The sequence below is a fragment of the Equus przewalskii genome, chromosome 1, assembly GCF_037783145.1.
Source record: "Equus przewalskii isolate Varuska chromosome 1, EquPr2, whole genome shotgun sequence".
NCBI classification, from domain to species: Eukaryota; Metazoa; Chordata; class Mammalia; order Perissodactyla; family Equidae; genus Equus; species Equus przewalskii.
Window position 1 is genome coordinate 105,537,923 of NC_091831.1, and position 19,154 is coordinate 105,557,076.

At 44.1% G+C, this 19,154-nt stretch overlaps 1 protein-coding gene and 1 long non-coding RNA gene across 13 annotated transcripts in view; one reads left to right on the forward strand and one right to left on the reverse strand.

The window, feature by feature from the left end:
- Positions 1 to 18,929, forward strand: part of LOC139083487 (uncharacterized) — a 70,853-nt gene extending 51,924 nt beyond the window's left edge. Inside the window, exons 2-5 of one of the 2 annotated variants that reach the window (XR_011540244.1) lie at positions 10,587 to 12,817; positions 15,591 to 15,732; positions 17,196 to 17,386; positions 17,655 to 18,929. This is a non-coding gene — a long non-coding RNA (uncharacterized lncRNA). Of the gene's footprint in view, positions 1 to 10,586; positions 12,818 to 15,590; positions 15,733 to 17,195; positions 17,387 to 17,654 lie in introns of those variants that run through there. The other variant, XR_011540243.1, reaches the window with a different exon arrangement.
- Positions 1 to 19,154, reverse strand: part of ADAMTS17 (ADAM metallopeptidase with thrombospondin type 1 motif 17) — a 338,906-nt gene that overhangs the window by 84,924 nt on the left and 234,828 nt on the right. For 6 of the 11 annotated variants that reach the window (XM_070620368.1, XM_070620352.1, XM_070620358.1 and 3 more), the window contains exons 15-16: positions 12,348 to 12,468; positions 8,296 to 8,364 (exon numbers count right to left, since the gene is read on the reverse strand). In XM_070620368.1, coding sequence (XP_070476469.1) covers positions 8,296 to 8,364; positions 12,348 to 12,468 — 190 coding nt within the window. The remainder of the gene's footprint in view (positions 1 to 8,295; positions 8,365 to 12,347; positions 12,469 to 19,154) is intronic. The other 5 variants (XM_070620387.1, XM_070620376.1, XM_070620420.1 and 2 more) reach the window with 1 other exon arrangement.

The window sequence follows — 19,154 nt, forward strand, 5'->3', positions numbered from 1 at the left end:
CGCCATTGAATGCTAGTGTGGAGAAGTCTAAGGTCAATCTGGTGTTTTCCATTTATTAGGTTACCTAAAATTTGGATGAGACACTCAAAGGATTCTTACCTTTAAAATCTAATAGGCTAGTCATAGTTTAGTGTAAATGTTTCCTGGGACACAAGGCTATACTATTATTATACTTAAATATATTTTTCTGGTCTCTTTGTTTTTTTTCCAGGGATATCAAATTATTTATGTTTGATCTCCTCTTTCTTCCATAGCATGTACTTAATTTCTTATCCTTTGATTCTTCGTTCATTTCCATATTGCTTTGCTCATTTTTCTCAACTCTGTCCTTCACGCTTCATATTGTGTTCTCAGCAGTGTTACTTTCCTTTGCTTCCATGTGGACTTGGTTCTGCGATGGATTTACTTTATTCCTGTATATCTTTCTTCAGCTCTGCTAAGGCATGTTTCATCTCCCTCTGTTGCTTCGTTGTATCTTCCTTGAGGTCCCGTATCTTAGCTATAAGTTCTTATTTTATTGAGGCTATTGTTTAACCAGTTTTTGGAATTTATGGCAGTAACATTTGGTCACAATTTGCATCTTCTCCTTGGTAACATTTTGCTGGTAATTTTTTTTTTATCAGTCATTTGTTCTCCTTGTCTCTTTACCTCTTTCCTGTTGCAGTATACTTGTATAAATCCTGTGCTGATTCTCTTTCTAAATTTATTACTAATCTTTAAGTGACACAAGTTCTGACTATACCAACTGCTCACAGTAGGTTTGTGTGGTAGGGAGGGACAAGATAGTGTTGAGAACTAACAGGACTTTTCCTTGGTTTATTGTAAAATTTGTTAGGACACAGGTTTATGTGTATCAGCAAGTCTATTTTTATTTTTGTAAAAAATTTACACAAATACACTTGTATTTTCTCATTGCAAGAATTTTAGTTGCCGGCTCAGTAGCGTAAGGGTTAAGTTCATGTGCTCTGCTTCAGTGGCCCAGGAAGCGCAGGTTTGGATCCTGGGTGCAGACCTACACACTGCTCATCAAGCCATGCTGCAGCAGCATCCCACATTGAAGAACTAGAAGGACATACAACTAGGATATACACTATGTACCGGGGTTTTGGGGAGGAAAAAAAAAATGAGGAAGATTGGCAACAGATGTTAGCTCAGGGTTAACCTTCCTCACCGAAAAAAAAAAAAAAAATTAAAAAAATTTTAAAAAGTAGTAATACTGGTAATTCTCAAGTTCCCTAATCCCACTCCTTTCCCCTGCGAGAACTGTCATTATCAGTTTGGTGTACATTCATTCAGATATTCTACTATTTATACATATATCTACACAATAAAAAATATATTGTGTAGTATTTTCATATTTATATTTCTCTATATTTTACATAAGTGTTAAGAATAACTTATGACTAAATATTGTACTATACTACACTTTTTTAAAAAAACATGATATGTCTTAGAGATCTATCCATGTGAGTTTGTATAGCTTTACTTTATCTTTCATTTCAACTGCTATGTAGTTCATGTAACTATTCTCCTAATGATTGACATTTATGTTATTTGAAAATTTTCTATTAGAAACAATGCTGTATCATGTATGAACACACACACAAAATCTCTCAAAAAAATATTGCAATCTAATCCAGCAACATATGAAAAGGATTATACACCATGAGCAAATATGATTTACCCCAGGAATTCAAGGTTGGTTTAATATATAAAAACTAATCAATGTAATTACTATATAAAGGACAAAAACAACATGGGCCATTTTAATAGATGGAGAGAAAGCATTTGACAAAATTCAACACCACCCTTTCATGATAAAAACACTCAACAAACTAGGAATAAAAGAGAACTTCCTCAACCCGATAAAGAGCACTTACAAAAACCCCACAGCTAATACCAGACAACGGTGAAATCCTTAATGCTTTCTCCACTAAGATCAAGAAGAAGCCAAGGATGTCCACTCTTCCTACTTCTGTTCACCATTGTACTGGAAGTTCTATGTCAATTAGTCAAGAAAAAAGATTTTTAAAAGGCATCCAGATTGGAAAGGAAGAAGTAAAATTCTCTCTCTTTGCAGATGTCAAGATCTTATGTATAGAAACATCTTATGGAATTCACTAAAATCTATTAGAACAGGTTCAGCAAGGTTGCAGGATATGAGATCAATATACAAAAATCAACTGCATTCCTATATATTAGGGATGAACAGTTCAAAATGAAATTAAAGAAACAATTTGACTTAAATAGCATCAAAAAGAATAAAATACTTAGGAATACATTTAACAAAAGATGTGCAAAATTTCTACCCCAAAGACTAAAAAACATTTTATCTAAGAAGATCTAAATAAATGAAAAGACACTCCATGTTCATGGATAAGACAATATTGTTAAGATGGGAATATTTTGCAAATTGATTTACAGATTCAATACAATTCCTATCAAAATTCCAGCTGGTTCTTTTTTTTTTCTTGCAAAAAATAACAAGCTGATCCTCAAATTCATAGAGAAATGCAAGGAACCCAGAATAGCCAAAACAATAATCAAAAAGAACAAAGTTGGTGAACTGATACTTTGTGATTTCAAAGTTTTCCAGCCATCTACAATAACCAAGACAACCGGTACTGGCATAAGGACAAACATTTCTTCAATGGAATATAATTCAAAGTTTGAAAATAAATCATTTATTGATGTTTCAAAAACAAAGGTGCTAAGGATATTTAATGGGGGAAAGAATAGTGCTTCCAACAGTGTTGGGATAACTGGATATCCACATACAAAGGAATGAAAGTAGATGCCTACCTCAGATCATACAGAAAAGACCCACTAGGATGCCTGTAACAAAAACAACAGACAATAAGAAGTGCTGGAGAGAATGTGGAGAAATCAGAACCCTCATTCATTGCTAGTAGGAATGTAAAATGTGGGGGATTGGAATTGGCCGCTCCAAGCCATGTCTCTTTGGCGTGAGGATTATTTTGGGCTTGTTACTTTTAAAAACTGCAGACATGAGAGAAACCCTGAAAAACAGAAGTTACCCTTTGTAAGAGACACTTAGATTTGTAAAGGAAATCTCCATCCATAAGGGTGTTTCCCTCTCTGTACCAGAAAGAAGGGGGGATGACCCTATCTCTAGAAACTCTTACCAATGCAGAAGGTAAGGACATAAATCTACCTAATAACCTTACTCTTGTTTACTGTGCTTGTCTGGTAATCTCCCATAACTGGCTCCTCCGACCCCAAACATCCTCCTTTGTCTTTAGCTGAGGCTGGTATTTAAGGTGAGACCTCTGCCATTTTGGTGAGTTACTCAGTTTGCCTCAGTCCCTCCCATGTATAAATGTTATAAAGCTTTGTTTAATTTTCTCCTGCTATTCTGTCTTATGTGAATTTAATTTGTTGTCTGGCCAGAAGGACCCAGAGTGGGTAGAGGAAATGTCTTCCTCCCCTACAAAAATGTTGCAGGCACTTTTGAGAAGGGTTTGGTAGTTCCTCAAAAAATTAAACAGAATTACCATATGACCTACCAATTCCACTCCTAGGTACATATTCAAGAAGAATGAAAACATATGTTCATGCAAAACCTTGTACACAAATGTTCATATTAGCATTATCAGCCAAAAAACATGGAAACAACTCCAATATCCATCAGCTGATGAACGTATTTAAAAAATGTGATATAACCATACAATGGATTATTATTCAGCAATAAAAAGGATGAAGCACTGATACATGTTACAACATGGATGAACCTTGAAAATATTATGTCAAGTTAAAGAAGCAAGTCACAAAGGACCACATATTGTATGATACTACTTATATGAAATGTTTACCATAGACAGAAAGTAGTTGCCTATGGTTGGGGTAGGAGGGAAATGCGGAATGACTGCTAATCGGTGTGAGGTTTCTTTTTGGGATGATTGTAGTGATAGTTGCAAAACTCTGTGCATGTACTAAAACCCACTGAATTGTATATTTTAAATGGGTGAATTTTATGGTGCTTGAATTATATCTCTACAAAGATGCTAAAAAAAAAAAAAAGAAAGAAACAATACTGCAATTAACAGCTTTGCACGTCTTCTTGTGCATATATACAAAGTCTTACCAGGCCAGCTGTGAGAATTGCTGGGTCAAATACACATGCAGTTTAAATATTAAATGCACAGCTAAATTGCCCTCCATAATGGTTTAACTAAAATCTAAGTCAACTAATATTATAGGAGAATACGTGTTTATTCACAGACTTCTAAATACTCGAAATTATCAATCCTCTTATTTGCTAATCTAATAGGTGAAAAAAATGTTATGCTGTAGATTTAATTTGCATTTCCTTCATTACCAGTGTGGCTTGGCATCTTATCACATACCTACTGGCCATTTGCATTTCCCCTTCAGTTAACAGCCTCATTTCTAAGTGTTGTCCATTTTTCTACTTACTTTTTGTTTTTATTTTTTAAAATATATTTTAATGTCTATTAATATATATTTAATATATTTTAGACTTAAAATTTTTTGTTTACTAGACTTGTAAACATTTTTTTCTGTCAATTTTTGTTTGTTTATGGTGCCTTTTATCACATGGTTTTAATATGATAGTCATAGTTTCAATATTTGAGATCTTGTTCTCTGTATCTTCTTACAGCATTCTGTACTTGTTTCATGGACAAAAGAGCATCTCAAATCTTTCTAAGAATAGTTACTAGAGATTTTGAGCTTCTATTATTTGAGTTATCTTGGTCTTCGCATAGGTCATCTTTTCAGGTTATCTCAGTCTTTCCCACTTGCGTTGCAGATGATTTTGAGAAGGATGCCACAGACGGGTTGTCTCCGTATTTGGGTGTGGTTTGCTGACAGTCAGGACTGGCTCCTAGCTGAGGGGCAGGGAGCCATTGCTATGTGCTGACAACCGAAATACTGGACTGCAGAGAAGTTTGCTATAGGTGCTGTGCTGTGGTGCTGGCCACGAAATATTTCCACGTCTCTCTCTGGAATCATGGTAGGAATACATTTCCCGGCCCTCTTTAAATTGTGTGACCATGTGACTGACTTTCACCCTTAAAACGTGAGTGAAAGTGACGTGGGTGTAAGACCTTTAGGAGCACTAGGGCCTGACTTGATGAGTTCCCTTTTTCCTGCCAAGGTGACAGTCGCAGCGTGTGAACAATAAAATCTCTGTCAGCCTAGGTCCACAGGTGGCCGCAATATGGAGAGCCTCCTGCCAGCTCATGTTGGACATGCAGCATGAGCAAGAAAGAAACTTTTGTGTTAAGCCACTGAGATGTGGGGGATTTCTGCACTGTGTTTTGTTTGTTTGCTTGTTTACTGCAGCAAAACCAAGTCTATTTAGTGTGATGCACACAGGTAGGAACATCCACCTGAGGTGTCCTTGTTCTCCTGGACCTTTTAATAAGTTCCTTCTCATTCACTTTAAGGTGATCTTGGGAAGACAAGGAGATAAGCCCTTGTGTTTAACCAGCCATCTTGAACGGAAAGTTCAGCAGTGTTCTTCAGTCTTGATCGCAAATGCTTAGACAATATTACTATAGATCCAGCCTCAGATATTTATGAATAAATGTTCTACATGACGCTTGGGGAGACTCCAGAGAGGTAAACAGAGTCCAGTTGACAGCAGCAGTTGTCTGCTTCTCGTGCCCTGATCCGTCCTGATTCCCAGGCAGGACGACTTTAACCAACTGGGGAGTGATCCTCCCTCCAGTACGATCCCTTCCAACCACTGTGACTTGGGGACAGCAACACTGACTTGCCCGAGCAGCCTGCACACAGCCCCTGCACTGTCCAGTCCTTATAGGGTAAGGCAAGATTTTTTTATTAAAAATAGTTTTTGCTTTAGAAATGCTTCCCTACGTAAGAAGTTTGGCCACAAAACCTGCCCTCCTCTCCCCACCAAAACAAACTAACAAAATCCATCTTCTAGGATTACAGCACTGGATTTTGTACCACAAATTTCTCTTAGTGAAATCCATTCCTTCTAGGGGAGTTTGAAGAATTATTGGATTCCAGGCATATAAAATAGTAAAGTGTCAAAAACAGAGACAAAGTTGTTTAGGGTCAATGTGATTAAAACCTTTTTTGGAGGCATCGTCATTTAAGCCACAAATCAGACATAGGAATAGGATCTGCTTGAAGAATCAAACTGTTCTCTGAAAGAAGCTGCTGTTATGTGGAATCTTCCTGTTTCGTGACTAACGAACCCTGGTGTTAGCTACACCAGGCTGCAGAATCTGAGGCAACAGACACATCTGCCATGGTCCAGATTAGTTAATTTTCCACATTCCACAGCAAGATACATTTTCCACCAATGCATAGTCACCATGTCTACTTTTAAGCTTAACTTTGGCACAAGCAGCAAAATGAAAGGTACCTGTTTCCTCTCTTCTCTTGTACCTGCGGGAGCAAAGGCTGATGAGCAGTGAAAAGTTCAGGGCAGACATGCAACTCAGGTGAGGCTCATCCTCAGGTGACCTCTGAGTAACAGGGCCGGGGGGTCATTGTGCACAGGCTCTGCTAACCTTTCTTTCTAAGACGAGCTTCTCTACTCACGATACGGAGGGAACCAGGAAGGAGAAACACCTGAAATGAAAGGCAGGTCCTCTGTCCACGGACCAAGGAAACCACCTCTAACTCATTGTCCTCTTTCCAATAGCTCCTACTCTCTCTCACCCAGAGCTCAAAGCCTACTCCGAGGCTGGTTTGAAGAGTGACCAGCTGGGGAACGACTCCCATCACCAAGTCCCAAAGCACCTTGTCATCCCCCAGACACCAGCAGACCCCCGTGCAGACACCAGACACCACCATGTTGACTGGGCATGAACTATGATTAGGACCCACTCTAAGAAGTCACAGGATAGAGTCACATTTTAGGTAAGGTAGCAAGACTTTATCCTTGGAATGATTTTCCATTCTAGTCTCTGCCATCAAGCAGGAGACACCCAGTTAGAGGGACATGATTTGGTTTCATGAGGAAGCCAGGGATAAAATTCAATGTCTTTGCTGCTGTTTCAGGAGATGCCATTTTTGCCTTAAGGACAACTTCAAAGTGATGCTGACTGTAAAACTGTCTCAAATCTTCTGAATAGTTAATATTACGAGAAAATGAGCACATTTCCCTGTGAAATAATTTTTGTCTGAATTTCCCAAGTACATTGCTTTCACATGATTTGGGGGTCACATTTTTTTCCCTTGTTCTTCCAGTAGCATTAACTTTGGAAGAAAACCATCGAGCTGGTAAGGTACCACGGTGGAATACAGGGAAAGACCTGGCTGTGTGGACCGGGACTCTTTCACAAGGTTGTAGCAAACATATTAAAAAAAAAAAAAAAAGGGGGGGGGGGCTGGCCCGGTGGCGCAGCTGTTAAGTTTGCACGTTGCGCTTCTCGGCGGCCCGGGGTTCGCTGGTTCGGATCCCAGGTGCGGATATGGCACCGCTTGGCACGCCATGCTGTGGTAGGCGTCCCACATATAAAGTAGAGGAAGATGGGCACAATGTTGGCTCAGGGCCAGGCTTCCTCAGCAAAAAAGAGGAGGACTGGCAGTAGTTAGCTCAGGGCTAATCTTCCTCAAAAAAAAAGAAAAATCAAAGTTTTTTTTTTTGTAGTTATCTTATAAAATGCTTGGGGAGATTGTTGTCTAAGTTTATAGTTTTCCCTTTCTACGAAAGTCGTTTATGAGAATATTACTATCTTTATGTTTAGCCCTCAAAGTTGTGCTGGGTCTAACTGAAAAGCACTCATTGTTTGGGAAGCCCATGAAGCTAGACCAATGCTCCTGTTCAGCTCTCAGAATGTGAGGTCAGCGCAGGTGGGCCAAAGCAAGGCCATGACCTTCATCTCCAGCATGAAGAGCAGGAGGGTGTTACCAAGTGCCCTCTGCCCTTTGGGTAATCCAATCCTGTAATATGGAAATTTTCCTATGGAGGAAAGTGCCATCTGAGGCTAAATTTTCTGGCATGTCTTAGTATTTTCTGCCAAAGTGCCACGTGTGGCTGAGGAGAACGAAGATGTACCCCTGGCATATTAGGGCATGCCTCCAATCTCATGACTTTTTATCTTTTATAGGTTTAAAATTGGTTTTATTCTATAGTTTTTCTTTTTGGCAACTCAAATGTCAATTATATATAAGTGATAAATGATAAACGGCGGTAACGTTATCCATGGCTTCATGCATGACTCACTCCCATTGACTCCACTCAGAAAAGCTTCAGGCATATAAGCAAGGCAAGGACCCCACACCAGGCATGTCACCACTAGGACTGTGCATATTATTCAAACATCTTACATGAGAAGCACTTGGGAACGGCCTTTGCCATCACACATGTGGACACCTTCGTACACAGATTATTCTTGACTGAGGAAAAGAAATACATTGCAATTGGTTTACGTGTATATTTCAGGAACTGATACTACAGTTCCTAATCACAGTGGAAAGAAGAGTCATTATGTGTCGTCATCAAGTAACAGTAACGAAACCTCCACACCCCGCACCTAGAGACTGCAGCATAGAAGTTGGCACGTGGCAGAGGTTCTAAAGGTAATTATGGAATAAATGTGACACATGGATCTATCCACATTTAAAAGGGATAGATCACGTTCACCCTCCCTTTTAAGAACTGATTGAAGATGTTCTCTTTGAGAAGAAAGTGCAGAGGGCTTCGGAGCCCATGGGGCACTGTGGTTGGTTCTTGGTGGGGACTTCAGTTCAGGTGTGTCCTGGATGTCCATGGCCACTAGTTACCTTTCTAGTGTCGAAGAACAGCATGGAATAAAGATAATAATGTTAAAATGACAATTTAATGAATGAAGTGAAAGCATCACACCAAGAACTTTCAAATTACTAAATTATGAAAACTCAACTGTTCCAACTCAACCAAAGGCTTGAGCATTTTGAAGCCCATCCACCAGAAAAGTAATGTGATAGCCAACTGGAGTTGATTCCTCCTATTGTTGAGTTGCTGAGGACCTCACTTGTTCAAAGTTGGGAGGCAACAGGCCAGAAGGTCAGAAACAACCTACACTCAGGATGCCATATCCCTACTCACTGCATTGGGACCTCTCAAGGACATGACAGGGGGACCTCCTGGGGGGCGTGGACACTATCCCTGGGTGGGTCTGCTCTGGAGTCTCAGCTCAAGCACTTACATAAAAGGACCCAGGAGAGTTCAGGCAAAGGTCAGGACTTTGTATAGCTGGGCAAAAATCCTGCATTTGATTCCTTTTTATCTTCCTGGTATGGTATTTCTCTTTGATATTCACCCTCAAGGATGATAAGACATTCCTTTTTTCCCCCCACGTCTTTCAAGTTGGGTAGAGATGAAAGTTACCTGCCTATCTAAACTGCCGGTATTAGCGAATCCATCCATTCTCACTTGGAGTCGCCTAGAGGTTACATGACCTGGGGCTGTTATACCATTTCTAAGTTGGGTTTTTCCTTCAGCCTGAATGTCCTTCCCCCGCCTCCACTTTCAGTTAATTTCTGCTTGTCCTTTAGGGCTGGGCATCACCCTCATCTGCCCGCAGGCCTCGGCGAGGTGCCCCACAAGAATTTGGGGCCCAAGAGCACCCCCCGCTGAGTGGCCTCTGTCTCACACATGGACTCAAGCTGTTTGCCTGGGGATCCCCTCCCTCGACTATGACCAACTTGGTGACAGTTAACTTTTATTTCTGTATACCTTGTGTTTAAAATGTAGTAGCGAGGAATAAATGTTTATTGGGTGAATGGACTCATGGGTGACCATTTGCCAGTATCTTTATATGTGCATTCTAGAATGGCAGATCATGATTGCAGGTTTGTATTTGATGAAACTATAGTAGATAGTGATTCACTCATGTGTGAGTGAGCATTCCATGCACATCTTCAATAAACAGAATCCACATTGATATGAGCTTAGGCCCACAGATCCCAACCATGAGGATTTGGAAAAAAACAGCTTGAGACTTTAAACAGAATGTGAGACATCTGGCAACCGCTCAGAAAGACAGAACCTTTACAGGTGGGTGAAGCTAACTTGTGCTTGTCTTTCTATGAAGGTTTGCTAAAGCTTTTGAGCCCGAGAAGCTGGAAGGAAGCACACTAAGTCCCAAGCCAGGGTGAGGACAGCTACCCTAGAAGGCTTCCACTGGCTGTCTGCCCTTACATGGGAGACTGACCTCCCTAGGAGGGGGGCTGCACGTCACAGCCACTTCCTTCCTGTGCGTGGGCTGGGTGAGGCATGGAGAGAGGGGAGAGCAGAAGTAAAGGACGCTACTGCAATTGGAGCAATGGATCTGCTTGTGCCAAGATCAAAGGCCAACAAATGACTAGACCCTGGGAAGAAAAAGAGAATGCTTCTGCTCCAAGCTGGGTTCTCTCGGAATTGAGCTGCTGTGGGGCAGACAGTGGAGGTTTTTAAAGGTGTGTTGTGGAACCTTCCTCAGTGTTCTACAGAATCGCCCAGGGGAAAGGAGTAGGCATGGTTGTGCTCGACCTGTCTTCCCTAGAATGGAGAAATTGTTGTCGGTTTCTTGGAGCTCAGCACAACATTCTGTTTAAATAAAAGGTTCTAATTCTTCCTTTTTTTTTTTAATCAACAGTAAACACTTGCCACCTGCAGAGGTTTTGTTCCTAACTGCCCTTGCTGGCCCAGCTGCAGTAGGCAAGGCCCAAGTCCCATGGCAAACTGGAGCTGGGGTCCAAATAGGGAAAGCGGCACCAGAAATGTCAAAACAAACAGAAGAAACTACCAAAGTGCCAGAGGAGTGTCATCTGAGAGAACGTTCTGCAATGGATGGAAATGTGCTTTCTCTGTGCTCTCCAACACAGGAGCCACTGGCCACATGCGGCAACAGAGAACTTGAAATGGCACTAGTGGGACTGAGGGCTGAATTTTTAAGTACGTTTAATTTTAATTAATTACAATTAAAATTTGAAGAGACTCAGGCGGTTGGTGGTTACTGTACTGGACAGCGGAGCTTCGGAGGGCATTTTCCCCCTAATTGACTTGCTCCAGCAGCATCGTCTTCAGTTTACCTCAAGAGCCATGCAGCAAGCACAGACTCTCACACAAGCTTCCTGTTTCACAGACTGGGCACCTGACTTTAAATCCTGAAACCAGACCTTACTGGGCCTGAAACATAATTTTTAAATTCAATTTTGCACTCGCACTTGCCTCTGGTTTTGCTAAAACAAGATCCTGCAAAATGTTTGTGCAGTAGGTTGCCCTTTCCACAAGATATCCAGAAGGAACGTTTCCTCCAGACCAGGTCTTCTCTCCACACAGAGAAAAGGAGAAGCAAGAACAGACTCCTGCTGTCTTAGCCCAGAGGTCTGCTCTGTGGGCCGGGGAGGAATAACTGTGACTCTGTTCTCTTATTGGCTGGGACTGAACTGAAAAGCTTCTATACAAAGCAACTGTGGAAATTAGCATATAAACTTTTCAGCTCAGTCCACCCAATAAGTTATCTTGGTGACGTTGCTCTTGGTGACACTGGGTGAGGGGACACTCACTAAGGCTTCGAGAAGAGCTCACCCTCCGCTTGACTTGCCTGCCTCATGCTCCCCTCGTTAAGTACCAACCTAGATAACTTCCCTGGACATCAAAGGCTGACGTCCTCCAGGACAGGAGATCAGAAACCATCTCCTGCCTCTGGGTAAAGCAGCCTACATCTGTGAAGAGGGTTCAGGCAGAAAGATTAAGAAGGCCATCAACTGAATTTTGATGAACCTCTCTAAGCATGGTGTTGCAGGGTGGGGGTGGGGGGCTTACCTTTGGGAAATAGGATACTTAGTCACTCTGCAGTCACAGTTGGCAGAGGCATCTCAGACTTCCTGGAACAGATGGCTTCATGTGCATTTTAGGGATGCGTGTAAATGCTATGTTACTTTTACTGACAGAAAACTCAGAAAGCGAGCAGCTCTTCCATCTACAGGTAAAAATGACGTAGCAAAGCGTCTTTGCTGCCTTCTGTGTGCACCTCAGAAGATGGGCTGACATGAAGTTCCAATGGGAGCTGGCAGGCAGGGTAGCTACTGCGAGATTCAAGGACCTGGGGGCTGTGCCACTGAGCGCCACAGGCAAACGATTCTCTTCTAGGAACCTAAAGACATTCTGGCTAAAATGTCTTTCTTTGCCTTTCAGAAATCATAAAACTGAAGTGCCAGGTCATCTATCTATTATCAACAAGCCCTTAAATATGTAATGCAGGGAAGGCATGCAATCATTGGCTTTTGGTCAAAGGAAATAAAATATACAACACGCACAGGTTGTCCTGTAGCTGCAGCAACTCCTTGGGCCTCACACTCATCTGTTCCCCAGGAGTGGTGACGGCCCCCCTTCCTCGGGGCCTTGTACTCACCTGTCCCCCGGGAGTGGCTGAAGTCGCCCTTCACCACGCGGCAGGTCTTGCCGTCGCCGCTGCAGACCCCGCACCGATCTTCTTTAGCTGCAGACCCGATGATGCCATCGCAGCCGATTTTCTAAACAACCAGAGGGCTGGGTTATTCTGTGTGTGAGACGCAGAGGGATCTTCGAAGAGGATACCCTGCAGGGCCGACTTCTCCATTCGGCCCAGCGGGCATGGTGCCTGGGGCCCACGACACTTTCAGAGGCCCAAGAAAATATTTTAATTAATTTTAAAATCAGAAGAGAAAAACTGAACAGAATCCAGATTGCATGATATTTGTCTTTAAACCTACACAGTCATCAAATATAGTTTTTAGTATTTATTATGGAAGAGGGGACCCACGAAGGCAAAAGTGCCCACAGAAGTCACACTGAGGCCTGAGGTCTGGCCCCTTCTAGAGCTGCCTGAGGCAGAGGCCACAGGTGGGTAGTGAGGCCAGCTTCTGCACACCTCCTGGTGTGGCCACAATATCACACGATTCATGTTCCCCTCAGAGCTGCGCGGGTCACCTGTATCTTGGTTGGAACAGCCAACAATCTCAGAAGACACAGCAGAAACCACACTGACCTCCCTGCCGAGGTCAAGAAGCCCAGAGCCCATCCAGGCGTGGCTGGGAACAGGCCCCCGTTCCTTAGTTAGGGAGATCCAGCCCAAGAAGAGCCCCTGTCTCTCAAACCCTTTCCACAAGGCATGTCTGAGGGCAGCGGACAGAAGTCCTGACCCTGGGTGGCTCTGGGCAGCATAGCCCAAGTCAGTGCATGAAAAGTGGGAAATGGTAGTGACCTCTTGTTTTTCCTTTCAAAAATGCACAAAATCTTACATTTTGTAAAATAACATATCTAAGTTCACGGTATAGTAAACACTAGGTATTTAATTATTTACTAGTTAAATTGTTGAAAAGGCCTTCCACTTTTTTCCCCCTACACTGAATACTTCCAGGACAAGAACTGGGTTTTCCTCACTGCTCTATACCTTTGGGTGTAAAGGATTCTACAACCAGATAACCCAGGCCAAGCTGAGTTTGCTCTTTCTTCTGATGCCTGGATGGGTGCTAGCAAGGTGCTTCCCTCCTTACAGCCCCCTCCGACAGGGGCAGGGCATGGAGCAGAGCTGGCTGAACAGCAGACTTCCTAGAGGTGAATGCTCGGGCCCATGGCTCACCAACTGAGTCAGAATCCTCTGCTTCCAAACCGCAGTGGTTCTTCAACACGCACGTGCACCTGCCTCACCAGGAGGCCTGTCAAGGCACAGACTGCTGGATCCTCTCCCCAGAGTTTCTGATCCAGCAGGTCTGGGTGGGCCTGAGAATTCGCATATCTAACAAGTTCCCAGGTGACACTGATGCTGTTGGGCAGGACCACACTCTGGACTTGCACTATGGTATGCTATACAAAAAGTAAATGAGGGTTCTTCATACTCAACAGTCCTGAAGCCTCACCTGTGTATCCTTTTATTTCTTTGGGAAAGAATTAATGGGAAATTACTATTGGGTGTCCAAAAATGACAGCATAACTGAATATATTTCAATAAAGACTTGAAGATATGCTAAGTGCTGAGCAAATTCAGTCCTAAAACAAACATTACGAAAACTGAAAAGGGCAGCATTTTGCGAAAAGCTCAAACGTGTTCAAAGTCAGCATAAAAACAGGTAAAGGGCAAGACTGGGGGCTTCAGCAGCCAGAGGCCACGTGAGGAGCAAATGGAGGCGAGTGGACTTATAGGAGCTGGAAGCTCAGGCAACACATAGAAACCCAGACAGTCTGGCATCACTGCAACCTCTTGCCAGGGCAGACCAGCCGAGAATGACATGGAGGTAGACCGCCTGCCGCAGCGTCCCTTGCACCTGGAGCATGCTGAGGAGCTGCTGCCTAGATTCACGGTCTGCACAGCTGGCTGACTGCTGTAAAGTTGCTCGATGCAAAATTATAGGAGCGAAGAATTGTGGAAGGAAAGATCCAAAATTTTGCTCAACCAGCATGCTCAGCAAATGCCCTGGGACCAACTCTGCGGGTCTGTGGGGCCACATGTGTGCTGCCAATCTTCATCTGCTCCTTTGCATTCCAGAGCTCCAGTGTGACGGTCTCCAGTCTGTTTCTGGTACAGTCACAGGGCCAACACCTGTAGAGCTGGCCCCGCACCCTGGCCTCTTTCATATCACCCTGAGCTATCCCCCTGTGGGTTCCCATCTCTCAGGTACTCTCAGCTCTAGACTCTCCCTACATTGGCTTCCTATTATTTTTTAACCACGCTCCCATTCAGCAATAATCTCTGGCTTGACCACCTGTTCTCTGTCTGGTACCTCAGTTAGAGTCTCTTGATTAAACAGTTTCTAAACGCTCTAAGTTAACATCCCACTTGGTCCAGACAGCTTCCTCCAGCTCCAGTGACAGCACCTGACAAATCTGAGGCCACATAGTGTCTGGCAGAGCTGGGAGCAGCCCCTCACCTTCTGCCTCGCAGACCCGGGCTGGCTGACTATCTCCCCTGATTGGCTTCAGCCAGGACTGGGGTCACTGGGAGGCCTCCTGGAGAGGGTAAGGTCTCTTTCAAAAGCATGCTAGGTTTGCAAGAATGTGGCGACATTCAGAATAGAGAAGCTAAAGAACACGAGAAATGCTGTCTTTGAGGAAAAGAGATGTCAAGGGAGAATTCACGCTAGAATTTCAAAAGGTCACCTGTTGTGTGGCTAGGAGATCAGGGCTAGGAGGTAAAGCTTGTGTTTGAAATCTGCCAGACCAGGAATTCACCTAGAAGCAGGAAAGACAGGTGTGGAAGGTGCTTCAGGAAGGGGCAGGCCAAGGGACTCACTGGGAGGGAGGGCACACACATTCCTAGATGAGCAAATTTCTTCTCCTTCCAACAGTCTCCTGAAAGAACGATCTTGGTACGAAAGAAAAAAGTGAGAACAAGGCAAGACGGTGGCTTAAGTGAGCCCCTGCACAGCCAGACCAGCACCAGGTGTCCTCAGGGTTGCTCAGTACCCAGCAGGAGATGCTCTTGCCCTGGACAAGCATAGGCAGGTCGGGGGGCAGTTTTCTACTCCTCACGGTGATTCTTGCCATCGCTCCTAAAACATAACATAAAGAAAATGTACATGCTTTCTCAGTAGCAAGGCCCCAACCAGCACTGGTTTAGACTTCACACGTCCAAAGTTTAAGTAGATGCAACATTTGAAGTTGATTTCCTTTTTTTCAGGGACGAAGTCAAAGTCAGTTGGGAGTCCAGCAAGGTGTACGGGACTGCCGGAGCGTGCTGCTGGTCGACGACACTTGAGCATGCTTGGCCTGCAAGGAGTTAGCCCTTGCCTTCTTTCCAAGAAAATCCTGGCTATTTACAGGCAAGTCTGGGGGGCCCATCCTTGTCAGCATCTGTGTCTCTCGGGAGGCTCAATATAGCTTCTGGAGAGCATGGGCTTAGATCTGGATTTGAGGTGCTGGGTAATCCTTTCCAAAATGTGAGCCACCTGCTTATTTTTTGGCTGGGGTGACTGGTTGCAAGGGCTGAAATCAATCTACCAAGATGGTATAGCCTTTCAGACAATTCTTGCTCTGCGTGCTCTGCACACTCTAAAGGGAACAATTCCCCGGGTTTGACCAGTGGCAGTCAATCTCCAGGGCACATAGAAAATCTCCCAGGCCCAGGGGCACAAGACACCTGTGGCAGCAGTTCTCAAACTCCAGTGTGCCAGAATCGCCAGGAGGGCTGGGGGTGATCACCCATTGCTGGGGTGGGGCCCAAGGATTTGCATTTCCAATGAGTACCCAGGTGATGCTGTGAGCCCAGGGCATACTGGGAGACCACTGGGCTAGGTTTGGAGCTCAGAAAAAGACCCTCATGGAGATGGCCACTCCTGTCAGATCCTGAGCCCTCTATGTCCCGAGGGTGTGGTGCCTGCCTGAGGACCCCCAAGAAACGCCCCATGCATGAAGCTCCCACTGGGGAGGTGATTCCTGCTGCCTCCATCCTCTGTCATCCCTGAGCAGAAGCAGTTTCTGGGCTGAGATATCCTGGAGGGGTGTGGGGGAGCCCAGCAGAGCTCTAAGGACAACAGTGGCTGGCTCCCCTATACTCTCAGGAAGCAAAGCCCCCTTACAATGGTGCTTAGGTTGAGTAAACAATCTATAGGAAGCTCCATCACGACAGAATGTGTAGTTACAAGACCCCAAATGCCTTAAACCGAGAGCCTCAAGATCACACTTTTACACCTCTCCACCCGGGAAACAGGGCTCCAGATCTGGATCCTTCGACAGCCTTGCTTGTAGGGTTCACATGATCTTATGTGTTAAACTGTCAAAGGCTGGATGCAGGGGGAAACTGCTCTGCTCTTTCCCTACCCAGCATTTTGTTTTAATTGTAAAAACTAGTTTCTTTTGCTAAAATTTCACCTCTAAGAACAAAAGTATCCTTCAGACATGACTTCAAATTGTAGCTAAGTGGCTGCTAGATTAGGGCTAAGTTACCCCAGCAGGTGGGCAGTCAGCTTCTCTTTCATAATTGTTATGTTCAAGTTGTGGTCACTATGCATGTCCTGAGGATTATTACAGATTTGGATATGAGCCTCAGTTTCCCCATTCTAAAAATGACAATATTAACCGCTACATCAGAGGGTTGCTGTAAAAATTACCTCTCTGGTTCGGGAAACCCAGGTTCACTGCTCGGGCCCTGATGAGGGGTGGGTGTTGTCAGGACAGATGGAGACTGCGTACAGGCCGGGCCTTCCTCCTGCTAAGGGGTTGGGGGACAACCACCACATGGTTTGAGCAGACAGGTAATTGTCCTCTATCCCTTTTTCTTTCACAGAATCCCTGCCCCCTCCAAAAAAGGAAGAGAGGAAAGGAGAAAGTAGACAGGACCACATCCTTCCCTCTGTCCCTCTGGATGTGAGATGCACAGAGAGCCAGCATTCAGAGGCTCATCCACAGCGGGCTCTCCCATAATATCAAGAAGCCCCACACGCAGCAGGTCACTGTCTGTCCCAGTGGGCTCCTCAGGTCAGTTGCAAAAAGGGACATATGTAGGATCACTCTCTAAGTTAATTCTTCAGGATCCCCAGGGGCTGGGACAGGTTTGTGTACTCTGACCCCTCTGCTTGGTACTATTTCAGGTGCCAAGTGTGTCAAATAACACCAAGTGGCTGTATACAGAATTCTATAACTATCTCAATTTTCTGCCAGGGTCAGTTTTTCTGTTTTTCTGGGTCTTTCAAGTGCATGGTCAGTCATGTTGGATGAGCCTTTGACTTTCCTCATTATTTTCCAGCCAACTCCTCACTCCCACCCTCCATCTCCAAGTCCTAGACTCGGTCAAGCATTCTGCTTTCGGTTGAGACTCTCCATTTGTTCCAGTTCTGGCTTCTGATGCTTTGTTCATTGATACTTCCATCCACTTCCATCCTCCAGAAAGAGGTGGCATCTCTCTTCTGTCAGACGGTGGCCTCTGCCTTTCTTTGCTGTGATGGTTTGTGCTATACTGCCTTTCCCATCCGTTTACTGGAGTCCTGGGATGGAAGAGGAGCGGAATGCGGTTCAGTCTGCTGGCTTACTCCAGAAGTTGCTATAGGAGGTTAATCAGATAACAGGGATGCAGGGAATGACTTCAGAGTTTCAGGCACTGCTATCGACAAGCGTTCAGCACCAACAGTCACACACTTCAGAGATGTCAGCTGCAGGGTCAGGATGTGCAGAAAAGCAGCAACCAGGAGGGCGTTGTTGAAATACAGGCCCAAGCAGAAGTGCCCGGTACATTTTCCTGAATGCTTGTTACCCCTTCTTTACACAGTGGGACTCTTATAATTCTCTTAAATTCCACCAGCAATTCTACTTGCCTAACAGACCTTTGTATACAAAATAGGAGGTCAGTAAATTCTGGACAATGAAAATGGTCTGTTGAAATGGGCTCCAGATTCCAGAATCACTGAAGTCCTAGGAGCAGGTGACCCATCCACCCTTTCATCCACTCATTGTTTTTCTCTTTTCAATATGCAATCAAAGGCTCTCCTCCGGGCCAGCTCCTGGGGCACACAGATAATCAGACACAATCTCTCCACTGAAGAAGCCTATAGGCCCTGACGGTGTTTCATTTTGATGTTCATCAAGCCCAGGAGACATACACAAGTTAGGGTCCCAAGACAGCGTGACTCCAATTGGAGTACGTTGGCTACAAGTGTGCATAAGCTGATAAAGCCTTAAAGAAAAGCCAAGCCTATCTGGTCTCAGGTGTATTCGGATCTGTCCACCAGTTTGACTCACCCACTCAAGGTCAGTAGCTCCGAGGCAAGTTGCACATTAGAGGCGTATTAACTTGATTTCTTTGCTTCTGGAGGCCAACAGTAGGAATCATTAATGATGGGACTCTTGATTTATAGGGACTTGCTGAAAAATAGACAATGTTTGTGTTTCTTCCCCCAACTCGCTCCCACTTTTATAAGCACTAAGTTTCATTTCAGCATATTGAGTAATTTGTGACTCAGTGAAATGAAGCTTAACTCGGGCCCCATAAAAACAGAATAAAATGGTATTTCCATGTTGTATGGTACGGTTTGAACCAGTCTGCTCTTTAGAGCTTAGTGGAATCTACTCAAAATGTCATTTTGGAGCCTCTCGTCCCCTCTGCACTAGTCACTATGTTTCTCAAAATTTCCCAGAACTCTTTCTGCTACCTGAAAATAGCAAAATTTATAGCTGAAGGGAACAGAGGAAAAAGCTAGCAGAACCATGGCAATATTTCTACAAGAGCTGTCTTACATAAAATGTGGATGAT